Here is a 12,045-nt window from a genome sequence, read left to right on the forward strand (position 1 = left end):
TTTTTTTTTTTTTTTTTTTTAGTAATTAGTACCATACATTTTTTTACTGGTTCAATTATTCCAAACGAAATTATACATCTACATAGATTTTAATAATCTCATGAATTTTTTTTAATCCTTCTAAAATACACCGATGAGACTATTGTCTAATTTAAAAAAATTTACTCTCACTCAGACAAATGAATTAAAAACAGTTTTTAACAGCCAATAAAAAATAACTGGAAAAGCCTTAAAAAAAAAAAAAACTCTTGCAGGCCACTCAAAACACTCCTTGGAACTCGGAAACTTTGATGTAAAATGACCAAACCATCCCCACTCCACTCACCCTCTATGTAAGGTAAGCTCAAGAGGGTGAACTCGTAATTTAACGAATAAGTTTCAATTACAGTGGATTCAGTTTCCAGTTTTTGATAAATCCATATATTATCAATCATTCGCAATCATTTTCTTCTTCTTCCTTCCCATGATCGCTTCGCTTCGCTTCCCAACGCAATCCTCTTCATCACCCATACTCTTTGATCTCTCCACAATTCCATGTCGGCCGCTTCTTTTCGCCGTTTAGCCGCAGGAGCAGCCGTAATTGCTGCTGCTGCTTCCGGTGGCGCTGTCTACCTCTCTCCGTCGGTTGTCTCCAGCGACAGAGGCGGTGGTCTTGTTCTAGATTCGTTGCGGCGTATGATTGGTGATCCCGCCGCTACCGTACCGTCTCGATCTGCTCAAGAGTCTGCTCTGATTGCAGCCAGCGCTTCTAATCCTCTCGATGTTCTCGTCATTGGCGGTGGAGCCACCGGTTCTGGAGTCGCTCTCGACGCTGCTACACGTGGTCTCCGTGTTGGTCTTGTAGAGCGAGAGGATTTCTCCTCCGGTACTTCTTCCCGATCAACTAAGCTGATTCATGGAGGTAATCGAATCGTACTTTTTTTGAATTTTGTGTTTGCCGTTGGGTATCTGAATGAATTCGGATAAGAAAGCTTTCTCAAATCGTCGGATATACATAATTGCTTAGTTTACTAGTTGGAATTGAATAGTATAATCCTCGTTAGGTGCTCACTATATCATTGGTTTCCAATGGGGTAATTAGCATTTTTGTGTGTTTGGTTTTGTTACTTCAATCATTGAAGGAACATGATGTATTAAGGATATGCGTTAGGATTAGGCCGTTAATATAATTAATGCACCATTTGATTTAGTGCTCGTTTACACTTTTCTTGATTAGGGGTTCGTTACTTGGAGAAAGCTGTTTTCAATCTTGATTATGGACAGCTGAAGCTTGTATTTCACGCACTTGAAGAGCGTAAGCAGCTCATTGATAATGCGCCACACCTCTGCCATGCTCTGCCCTGTATGACACCTTGTTTTGACTGGTTCGAAGTTATCTACTTCTGGATGGGATTGAAAATGTATGACTTGGTCGCTGGACCACGCTTATTGCATCTATCCAGATATTACTCTGCACAAGAGTCTATTGAGCTCTTCCCCACTCTTGCAAGGAAAGGGAAAGACAAGAATTTAAGGGGAACTGTTGTTTATTATGATGGGCAAATGAATGATTCACGTCTGAATGTGGGTTTGGCATGTACTGCCGCGTTAGCTGGTGCAGCTGTTCTCAACCATGCGGAGGTTGTCTCGCTTATTACAGATGATGCTACTAAGAGAATAATTGGTGCCCGAGTCCGTAACAATCTCACAGGTACAGTGACTAGCAATTTCAATAATTCAGTATACCTCTGTTCTGCCATACTTTTTACAGTTTTTTTTATGTGATGCCTCATTTCGACAGGACAAGAATTTGACAGCTATGCAAAAGTAGTTGTCAATGCGGCTGGACCGTTCTGTGATTCCATTAGGAAGATGGTTGATGAAGATACAAAACCAATGATATGTCCAAGCAGCGGTGTACATATTGTGCTGCCTGATTACTATTCTCCAGAAGGGATGGGCTTGATAGTCCCTAAAACTAAGGATGGTCGTGTTGTATTTATGTTACCGTGGTTGGGAAGAACAGTAGCAGGTACCACTGACTCTAACACGTCAATCACTGCACTTCCAGAACCTCATGAAGATGAGATTCAATTTATACTGGATGCAATCAGCGACTATCTTAACATTAAGGTATGTCTAGTTTCAGCTTTAAGATGAATAATCAGTTCGATTCTTGACCATATCTCTCTTAAACAGTTCAAGTTGATGATATAATTCATCATAAATTTTCAATAGGTTCGACGTACTGATGTTCTTTCGGCTTGGAGTGGTATCCGTCCATTGGCCATGGATCCAACAGCCAAGAGCACAGAGAGCATCTCCAGAGACCATGTTGTCTTTGAGGAATCTCCTGGTCTGGTTACAATCACGGGTGGAAAATGGACAACTTACCGAAGGTGAGGTTATTATAAAAATCAGTAGGCAGAATGTTGTTAAAGTTGCGTTATTATTATTGCTCATCTGTAATTTGTTTTCAGCATGGCGGAAGATGCAGTTGATGCAGCAATCAAATCGGGAAAGCTAAGTCCAACCAATGAATGTGTAACGCAGAAACTACAGCTTCTGGGTTCTTATGGATGGGAACCATCTTCCTTCACAACTCTTGCACAGCAATACGTGCGAATGAAGAAAACCTACGGTGGTAAAGTGGTTCCTGGAGCAATGGACACAGCTGCTGCAAAGCATTTGTCTCATGCTTATGGTTCAATGGCTGACCGAGTCGCCACCATAGCTCAGGTTCGGTTCTATATTAATCAGACTCATCCTTCTTCATGTCTTTCATAGATAACATTTCGGGTTTCGGATTGCAGGAGGAGGGTTTGGGGAAACGGTTGGCGCACGGGTATCCGTTTTTGGAAGCAGAAGTTGCTTACTGTGCAAGGCACGAGTACTGTGAATCAGCGGTTGATTTCATAGCAAGGAGATGTAGAATCGCGTTCTTGGACACAGACGCAGCGGCACGGGCGTTGCAGCGTGTGGTGGAGATTCTAGCAAGTGAACACAAGTGGGACAAGTCGAGGCAGAAGCAGGAATTGCAAAAGGCTAAAGAGTTTCTTGAAACTTTCAAGTCTTCCCAAAACGCACAGTTTAACGATGGCAAACACAACTAAAGCGGCCTCTCAGAAATTACACTACACTACGCTACTACTACTTTATTGAATTGATTATTTACTATTTTCCAATTTGTTGGATTTTTGGGTTGCGACTAGCGAGAACGAATGATAATTGTACTATACAAATGGAATAATACGGCGGCTACTCACGTTTCTCGGGATAAACAATTGTGTTTTTCTTGTTTTTTGGTATTCTAAATGTAGAAGAAGAAGACCCAAGACGGATGCTATATTATGTACTTTCTTGTTATCTAAAGATTTGATGGGCAATGGGAAAGAAACTCAACATCATTGTAGAGAGCTAGCTATAAGTCCAGTGGAGTCCGAGATTTCAGATTCTAAACTGAAGTACACAATTTTTAGGTTCAATCTTCACAAGAACAATCAGAACAACAGTGCAAAGTGAATAGTAATTTATAGTCATGTTTGTTTTAAATTTGAGAGTAATGTTTGGCAAACTAAAAGCCCAAAAGAGAGAATCTCAGATTTAGCCATGTGGTTTGTAATTCTGACAAAAAATAAAGATGAATAGCAAGATATTTTGTGGCTTTCTTTCTATTTTTGTTTTCATTTGGAAGGAATATGATCTCACTCTTGGGAAGTTTTATACAACGGAAAATCTCTACCAAAGAATTTAAACAAAACAAAGCTCTCAAAGAAAGGTCTTGGTTCCGTATTAGACAGAAACTAGACAAGAGTTTTTCAAAATTAAAAAAAAAAAATGAAAAATTGAGATACTCACGAAACCGTATACTCTTATGGCAGTAGAAGCACTAAGATGATATACATTTTCTGTTTCCTGCTTCTCCTTCAGGATTTCACCATTATGATTTTTTTTCTGCAGCTTATGAGAAACCATGAATTCAATTGGCTGCTGGAGAAGCTTCTGTTTATTCACGGTAATCGGTGAATGGCTCGAAGAGTTGACATTAGTGAGAAAGAATTTCCAAAAGGCGGGATTGAGCATCTTGAGGAGTATCTCTTCCAGGAACATTGACCTTCAGAAGATTGGAATACCTGCAAGCCAAAGAATGTGATGTATAGTCACAAAAACTATATTAGCCTCATTCTTGTGTTTATTTCGATGAATTCAGGCTAAAGGAAATAATAAAGTTGAGAAGCAGACTCTGTGGGTGTAAACATTTGGTCGTGTTCTGCTATGAATGCGAGCAACGCCTGCAGAAGATTATGTAGACATTTGAGTATTTGGTTTTCGAAGCATAATAATGCTGACAACCACAAAGGAGAAACCAAGAGAGAAACAATCTCCTTTTTTGCTTACTTCGAATGGCATGTTTAGTAGTTCAAAGTAAGTACGGACACGATCTAGGTTCTGTTGTACAGTTTCACCATCGATATATGGAATAGCTGCCATGGCCTGCATAAAGTACACAGAAATTAAGATAGTGAATGCTGTTAGACATTATTAAAAATAGTGAGTGGGCTGATCTTTACCTGTTCCAATGCAATAGTGTTCCGACATATTTGTTGAACCCCGAAAAGGTTGATTGACCTCATGTCAGCCAAAGCCTAGAAAATTTCGTAATAAGGTCACGGTTTACAAGATTGTGATAACCTATTGGAGATCGAATTATAGTATGGTATATTCAAATATGAACTCGAAGTACCATATATCAAAAAAATCCCATAAATAAAAATAGATTTACAAGATTAAAAAGTNCGAGCAACGCCTGCAGAAGATTATGTAGACATTTGAGTATTTGGTTTTCGAAGCATAATAATGCTGACAACCACAAAGGAGAAACCAAGAGAGAAACAATCTCCTTTTTTGCTTACTTCGAATGGCATGTTTAGTAGTTCAAAGTAAGTACGGACACGATCTAGGTTCTGTTGTACAGTTTCACCATCGATATATGGAATAGCTGCCATGGCCTGCATAAAGTACACAGAAATTAAGATAGTGAATGCTGTTAGACATTATTAAATATAAGGAGTGGGCTGATCTTTACCTGTTCCAATGCAATAGTGTTCCGACATATTTGTTGAACCCCGAAAAGGTTGATTGACCTCATGTCAGCCAAAGCCTAGAAAATTTCGTAATAAGGTCACGGTTTACAAGATTGTGATAACCTATTGGAGATCGAATTATAGTATGGTATATTCAAATATGAACTCGAAGTACCATATATCAAAAAAATCCCATAAATAAAAATAGATTTACAAGATTAAAAAGTAAAGGTGTACCTTAATGGACGCATTTGCTGCAACTCCACATATGCCACCAAAAACATAATTCCTCTTCTCACCAGAGATGAAAGGCGCCATTCCCTCGTCCCTACGCGTTATCTGTAGTAAAAAGAGGAAGCGTGAGAAACTTGGTGTAGAAATATTGGTTTCAAACCATTTTCATCTCGCAAAACAAGGGTGAAAATTAAGATGACTTCATCATCTGGCTAACTAGATTAGAGTACAGATATGAATCTTTGATGGCTATGAAACTAAACAATGCTTACTAAAGTGCATTCCTGGAATATTGTTTTCTAAATTACATAGATATAATCATATAACTAACCTGTGAAGTAAGAGATATCACAAAGTCGTCTGGCTCTTCAGCATCCTCATCCTCCAGGTATTCCCTATTCGTCATTCCTTTTTTTTACACCATAGTATTTCGTAAGTTTTACAGGTCACAGATTGAATTCTCATAGTCATGCCACTTTCTTTACAAACGGAACATCAATCACATACCTGGAGATGAAAGACTGTTTCCAATTGCATCTCAACACGAAGAACCTTTAGGCAATCAGTCGCAAGTTTTCTGTACTCATCAGCAAATGATGCCAGATTCCTAGGAGAAGTTGCTTGATTTCTGCTATTATCTTCAGCTTGACTTGCCGCACGAGGAACTGCTTGTCCAAGCCTAAATATTTTGGAAATCAAAACATCAGAAAGACTTTGCATCCGCTAGCTGTTAGGGAAGGAAGAAATTACAATCTTGCTCGACATGATTAAGGAGCACAACAGAAAAGGTAAAAACAAAATTCATGGAAGACTCATCAAACTATGCTAGCTTTTCTTTTCCACTTAACCAAAAGGTTTCTAAGTTTCTTCAAGATTGAGCTGGGAAAGATAGTGATCAGTCTAGTTTTAGTCTCTTAGCAATCCTATTTTCTACTATGCATGTCCTTTTTTACTTCGCTTTTATAACATCATGGAACTTCCCACTTTTCCTTGTGTCCTTATAATATTTAAGATGTACTAAGAGATGAGGAACAGGGCATGCATAAAAAATCTGATCCAAGGAACTCACCTCTCAATAGAGTCTGCCACGAATTCAAGCGAGTCACTGAGAGAGGCTAACAAAATCAGTTTGTTGTCGTCACGAATAAGATTATCCTGTAAGAAACACAAATAGTTATTATCTTCACCGAATGACTTTTTTTACTAGAATAAGTTTCAGACAGCAAATATCTTTACCTGCTTGATAGGTCGCAAGCTCAAAAATAGTTCACTGAGTTCTACGTCAGTGGAAACAGCCTCAGAGTGAGAACCAGCATGACCAAGCGGAGATGGCAAACAAGCACTCGCCGCATCAAGCCGCATCAATTTCTCAATATCATGCCTCCCAATGAGCATGTAACTGAGCTTCTCTAGAACAGCCTGAAATATTAACAATGAAACCTATGGTCAGAAAATGTGTACAAAAGAAGAAATGCAATACTTCACATTTAGGGAAACTAAAGAGGCATTAAATGGATAAGAATAGTGTAAGAAAATGCAAATTTTAATCAAAGATGGGGAAAAGGTGCATTTAAAACTGGCTAACTTCATATTTTTCCACATCTCTGTTTGAATCATAATTCTCAGGATTATTGCGTCTAAGAATTAATGCCAAGTTCTGCTACATTCTCACACGCTGGTAAAATAACTTACACCAGCACCGTAGGCTATACAAGACGATGTCAAAAGCCTAAAGCAGCATAGCTACTCAGTTTTCACATAGCCCAAACTGAACACTAGCTGGTTTCACGATGTTCACTTTTTTCATTCATCTTAAGCAACACCTTAATGATTGTAGACTACAAAACACAGTCATATCATCTAATTTATCCACCTCCAGTTGAATTTTTAAAATCACATTACGCTGGCAAAACTACTTTTTAGTGTAAAATTTTGGGCTATATCACGCAAACCCCTAAACCAGATGCCAAACATATAACATAGATTAGAAGAGGACAACGAATAAGAAAGGAGGAAGATCCATGCCTCCATGTATGATGTTCGACATCTTTCAAATGTCCTCTCAAGAAATGTCTGAACATACTTCACAAGGTCAGTAGCAAATTTAGGCATGGCTTGAGCCCAGCCAAGAACCTATAAATTTGAAGAGTAAGTAGTTTCATCAGAACAGATATATCTTGAAACTTGGAAACAAAAAAATGTATTAAATGATGAATTGAAAGTGACCACTACACTGATCCTTTATTTTTGGAAGATCAAACATATGAAAAGTAGCTTGCAGTTTTCAATGCATAGACGACTTGCCTCTTTTGCAAGGAGATCTATTGCCAAAAGACCTTGTAAGATAGGTCGGCCTTTTTCTACGGTTGGGGTGTAAGTAGTACTTGTATGTGCACGGGGACGAAATGCGGCAGCACCTGCAAAATGATTTTGAGAACCATAGGTTTTTAACCTTGAATTTATGCAGAATTACACACCGACATTACTTGTACTTTGTTTTATAAATTAGTGAAATGAAAATACTTCTATAGTATATTCATGCCAAGGAATCTTTGAAGATATCTGCAACAAATCTCAAAGATACTTTAACTTTACATAAAGATGCACATTGGCAGACCAATTCAGTTAGTTTTACGAGCAAATGCTTCAGTGACCACCTTGTGATGTCAAATCTCTAAGTCTTTAGGGCCCTAACTAACAGCTCACCTTTCAAGATGCAATTCTGTGTCTACTTTAGAAAATAATTACCCTAAAATAGCAACAAAAAACTCTATGATCAAATCTCTATAGTTTATGGGGGTTACTTGATATAGCTTGTTGTACGCCTTTCCTGTAGTCCACAAACATTTTCGGTAACAGGTGGTCCTTCACAAAGTTCTCAGTGAATGTAAGCAATCCATCATTCCTGCATCAAGTATTGAAAATTATGGTGAAAATACTGGCGATGTCTAACAACTTGAGAAATAATAGTTTAACATTCATTTTGGACAGTGAGCAAGGTGTTTAGCTGAGCCAGGATGACAGCCTTCAAAGACAAGTGGAAATTTTGAACTTACACAAGCTGGGAATGCTTTTTGGGCAACATTGAGGTGATTTTATCTGTAAACTGCAAGCCACATAGATCATTAGTCTACTAGAATTTTGACATTGAATGAGAATGGTTAGATCAACCAGAATCTAAACCTGAAGGACAGGCCGGTAAATAGATGCAGCTAGATATATTCCTTGTTCAGGCAAAACAGCTGCAGATCCGTAACCTTCCAGTGATGCATTTGGAGCCCTCTTTCCCCAACCTTGACGAATGAGATCAGCTCCTGCCATCAGCAGATAACGTCATTAAGTCCACCAAAGGTGTTCTAACTAAAGAAAAGTCAGGATGATTGATTATTACCCTGATTAGAAATCGATACAGTTGCATCTGTAAACCGAAAGGTAAATGTTAGCCCATCTTCAGGTGCATCCCTGCAGACCAACATTATCAAACAAGCATAAATACCACTAACTTAACTGCAGAGCTTCACATGCATATATTTACAAATACCCTTGCAAAGCACTATGATGCGGACAAAGAACGCGACATGTTTTGTATGTTAAACAACGTTTGAACTATATCCTATATTGACATTTATAAGGATAGCTAAATTTCAACAACCTCAGACAGGCTAAAGATCCAGCAACCACAAATTTCAAATCTGTGTTATACTCTTCAAGGCTCAACTATACTAGTGCGCTGAGAAGAACCTAAATGACAAATCTTCAGACTTATTTTTCGTAAAAACCTTTTCATCCGATCATCCGAAGAATTCTCAACTCTAACATCCTCCCTACATTATCGAATGACCACACCAGTAGATTCACAGCCCAACACAAACAAGCTTGTTCATGGAAACCAAGCCTTTCAGAACAAAATCTTAAACGTCTACATGATAATGAGAAAACCATGTGGGTAAATGTATGAACTACCAATGCTAGTGGGTCACGTGCCTTTTGTCTTTCTTTGGAGCCTTCTTTGCAAGCTTAGCAGTATCTGCTGAAGCAGCTTCTGGAGTTGCTCGTAGAATCTCACATATGAGTTGTTGGCATTCACTCTTCATCATCAACACAGAGAAATTCAACAAGCTTAAGTATAGGAACCCAGTAGTTCAACGTAGATTCATAAACATTTAGCTTCACGGCAAAATAGTAATATCGAATATAATAAGCGGACCTGTAAGATTGTCAAGGGAAAACTGATAGTATAGCCTCCAGTAGCTTGGGATGCTTCAGACTCGGTGTTCCAATTCACATCAGTAGGCAATGACTTTGGTGTGTTAATGTCATGTTGCGAAGCCTTCAACTCCAAAAGCTCTCCAATAACAACATGATTTTCTATAAAAGCAACAGTTACATAAATTTTGAGATTTTTTGACTATGGAAAATGATTTATTGAGATGAGTTTGAGAGTTGAATTTATCACCAAATATCTTGACAATAGTATCTAAAATTGAGTCAAGAAGTTCTTTTGCTGCAGCCTGCGCTTTGCCTCCAGGAGCCATAAGAGGCGAAACAGGGCTCACAGCAAGGTGAGTTCCTGAATTTGATATCCCATTTTGAGGTTTCTCTTTTGCTAACCTGTAGGCCTCTGACTGCCCTTTGATAAAATGCAATCCGGCAGCTGCACTCGGATCACCCTGACTACAGGCGGACTTTGACAAATTTGTAGTCACCACATGGGCTTTAATCTTGGATATTATGATCTCATGAATTGTGGGTCGAAGTTTTTGGCTGCAAAAGAACACAAAAATATAACTAAGAAAAGTTTCACAATTTCTAAGACGGAATGTACAATCTACCATGAAGTAACTTGAATGAAGAGCTGGATCCATTCATCTTTAAATTCAAGAATGATAAAGGTTCACTGGTCCCAAATATTACACATATACATCTGATAAAGATAGTATCTAGTGATGACTGGGGTGACAAGTTAACTAACGCAATGAGGCCATCTACTAGCGATCTAAAACTAAGAGGCATTCAAGAAGTGAATTTTCTATAACTATATCCAGCGGTAAAACAGGAACAGTAGCATTTCTAAAACCATTTACAGAAAAATATGAAAATTATTAGAAAGCCAACCATATGATAGCACCAGCAGCTGCAACTTTGCCAAGCATGCAGAGACACTGAACAAGGGTCTGTAGATACTTCACATGCAGTGGATCATCACTCTTTCTTACTGCTTCCTGAAACAAGAGAAAAGCAATGTCATGAGACTGAAAAAAATGGAGAGAAAATATGCTTTATGACTGCTTCACGAACACATACTATAAACTCGTCCGGAGTGGAATCAGAAAGCCAAGGCGGAAGGTGGTAAGCAAGCAATTTACTATCAGTGCCATTCCTGACACTATCCGTGGTGGCTTCATCATGTTCTACGGAGTCCTCTTCATCATGTCCATCAAATGATGAACTAAAAACCACAATGTGATAAAAGATACAAACATTAACGAAGTCATGGAATACCAAAATAAGCAACGTATATTTCGTATTTCCAGAACAAAGCAGCTTCTGCAATAATCAATTTACAGTGTAGTTTCTTTTATCAAAAAATATTCTAATGAAGGAATTTTAACAATCAAGCCGTAATGATTAGGAAATGATGAAGTATGGTAATATCAATATTAACAATCAAGCCGTAAGTATGGAGAATCACAACTAAACAGAAAATTGTTAAACACTGATTACTCAAAATAAACTTTATAATCTTTATACACGAATAAAGGTTCCTAATATCCCATGAAGAAACAATTGAAGGGAAAGTTGCTAAATCATACCTTTCATCATTAGAAGCTGTTCTATATGAACCATTTGTGAGCCCTCTAACACCAAACTGAGTATCACCTTTCAGTGTCCGTGTTCTACGAGACAGTGGTTGTGAGCTCATTCGACTGGCTGCAACAGCTGTTGTTGTTGGTACTTCATCATCTCTTTCATATATGCTTGACGCAACTGAACTGCAGCATAAACATGGTCAAGAACAGAAGATTGTGCACTAACAGAAATGATGAGGCACACTGTTACGCACGCAGGCCACTGGAATCGAAGATAAAAAGCAGCACAGCTTAAAATTTTCGTTTACAGACGCGAAGAAGAAACCTACCTGTATTCACCTCTATTGTACAGGTGTGCATGCAAATCATCTAGAATTTTGAAGAAAAGAGCTCCTCGCAACTTAGTTAGCTCAGATCTGACATCTTGAAGAGCACCAACCTAGGTAAACGAACAAGAATATCTATGAGTACAACATCCATATGAACAGTAGATCCCTCGAACAGCGATAATTTGGAAAGTCCGAACAGAGATTTGATGATACCATATCCCCTTCAATGGATTTATTACAAAACAATCCTAGGGATCAAATTGAAAAAAAAGAATGGGAAGACCCACAATATAACCATGAAATTCTTTTCCAACAGTTGTTAACACTAGTAGTAAGTAAATTACCGTTTGAAGCCCCTCACGCTCAAGCATCAGAGACGACTGGAGATACACTTGAATAGCAGCGTAAAACTGCTTATCGGCAATGAGCTTCTCAATACGAGATGGAACCTGTTCCATGTTTCAAGAGGCAGGGCCAACATTTTCATCAGAAAAGCAGTTTCTTTTAAGTAACCCAAAGTGAAAAGAACAAGTAAGTACAAATATTGGGAACATATCATCAGAAACATATAAATCATAAATGAAGTATAAAACTTCAGAGCAGCGCAGA

The 12,045-nt window shown here is 38.4% G+C and overlaps 3 protein-coding genes across 4 annotated transcripts in view; 1 reads left to right on the forward strand and 2 right to left on the reverse strand.

The window, feature by feature from the left end:
- On the forward strand, positions 535–3,301 carry LOC104764744 (glycerol-3-phosphate dehydrogenase SDP6, mitochondrial). The gene is made up of 6 exons (XM_010488335.2): positions 535–901; positions 1,217–1,690; positions 1,781–2,112; positions 2,218–2,378; positions 2,460–2,718; positions 2,793–3,301. The coding sequence occupies exons 1-6, from the start codon at positions 535–537 to the stop codon at positions 3,090–3,092; spliced, it is 1,893 nt and encodes a 630-aa protein (XP_010486637.1). The 3' UTR covers positions 3,093–3,301.
- Positions 3,635–5,735, reverse strand: LOC109131026 (exocyst complex component SEC8-like). Its single transcript, XM_019241347.1, has 6 exons — positions 5,629–5,735; positions 5,301–5,402; positions 5,066–5,140; positions 4,893–4,988; positions 4,222–4,271; positions 3,635–4,112 (listed from the first exon to the last, which is right to left on the reverse strand). The coding sequence occupies exons 1-6, from the start codon at positions 5,701–5,703 to the stop codon at positions 4,025–4,027; spliced, it is 486 nt and encodes a 161-aa protein (XP_019096892.1). The 5' UTR covers positions 5,704–5,735; the 3' UTR covers positions 3,635–4,024.
- LOC104764745 (exocyst complex component SEC8-like) overlaps positions 5,778–12,045 on the reverse strand; it is a 10,415-nt gene continuing 4,147 nt past the window's right edge. For both annotated transcript variants that reach the window (XM_019241346.1, XM_019241345.1), the window contains 17 exons: positions 11,781–11,885; positions 11,437–11,546; positions 11,111–11,290; positions 10,602–10,746; positions 10,413–10,519; positions 9,754–10,061; positions 9,505–9,665; positions 9,282–9,385; positions 8,689–8,759; positions 8,481–8,611; positions 8,354–8,403; positions 8,102–8,202; positions 7,602–7,714; positions 7,323–7,430; positions 6,534–6,716; positions 6,367–6,452; positions 5,778–5,976 (listed from right to left, as the gene is read on the reverse strand). In XM_019241346.1, coding sequence (XP_019096891.1) covers positions 5,793–5,976; positions 6,367–6,452; positions 6,534–6,716; positions 7,323–7,430; positions 7,602–7,714; positions 8,102–8,202; positions 8,354–8,403; positions 8,481–8,611; positions 8,689–8,759; positions 9,282–9,385; positions 9,505–9,665; positions 9,754–10,061; positions 10,413–10,519; positions 10,602–10,746; positions 11,111–11,290; positions 11,437–11,546; positions 11,781–11,885 — 2,247 coding nt within the window. In that variant the 3' untranslated portion in view covers positions 5,778–5,792. The remainder of the gene's footprint in view (positions 5,977–6,366; positions 6,453–6,533; positions 6,717–7,322; positions 7,431–7,601; positions 7,715–8,101; positions 8,203–8,353; positions 8,404–8,480; positions 8,612–8,688; positions 8,760–9,281; positions 9,386–9,504; positions 9,666–9,753; positions 10,062–10,412; positions 10,520–10,601; positions 10,747–11,110; positions 11,291–11,436; positions 11,547–11,780; positions 11,886–12,045) is intronic.

Source organism: Camelina sativa, chromosome 19 (genome assembly GCF_000633955.1).
Source record: "Camelina sativa cultivar DH55 chromosome 19, Cs, whole genome shotgun sequence".
NCBI classification, from domain to species: domain Eukaryota; kingdom Viridiplantae; phylum Streptophyta; class Magnoliopsida; order Brassicales; family Brassicaceae; genus Camelina; species Camelina sativa.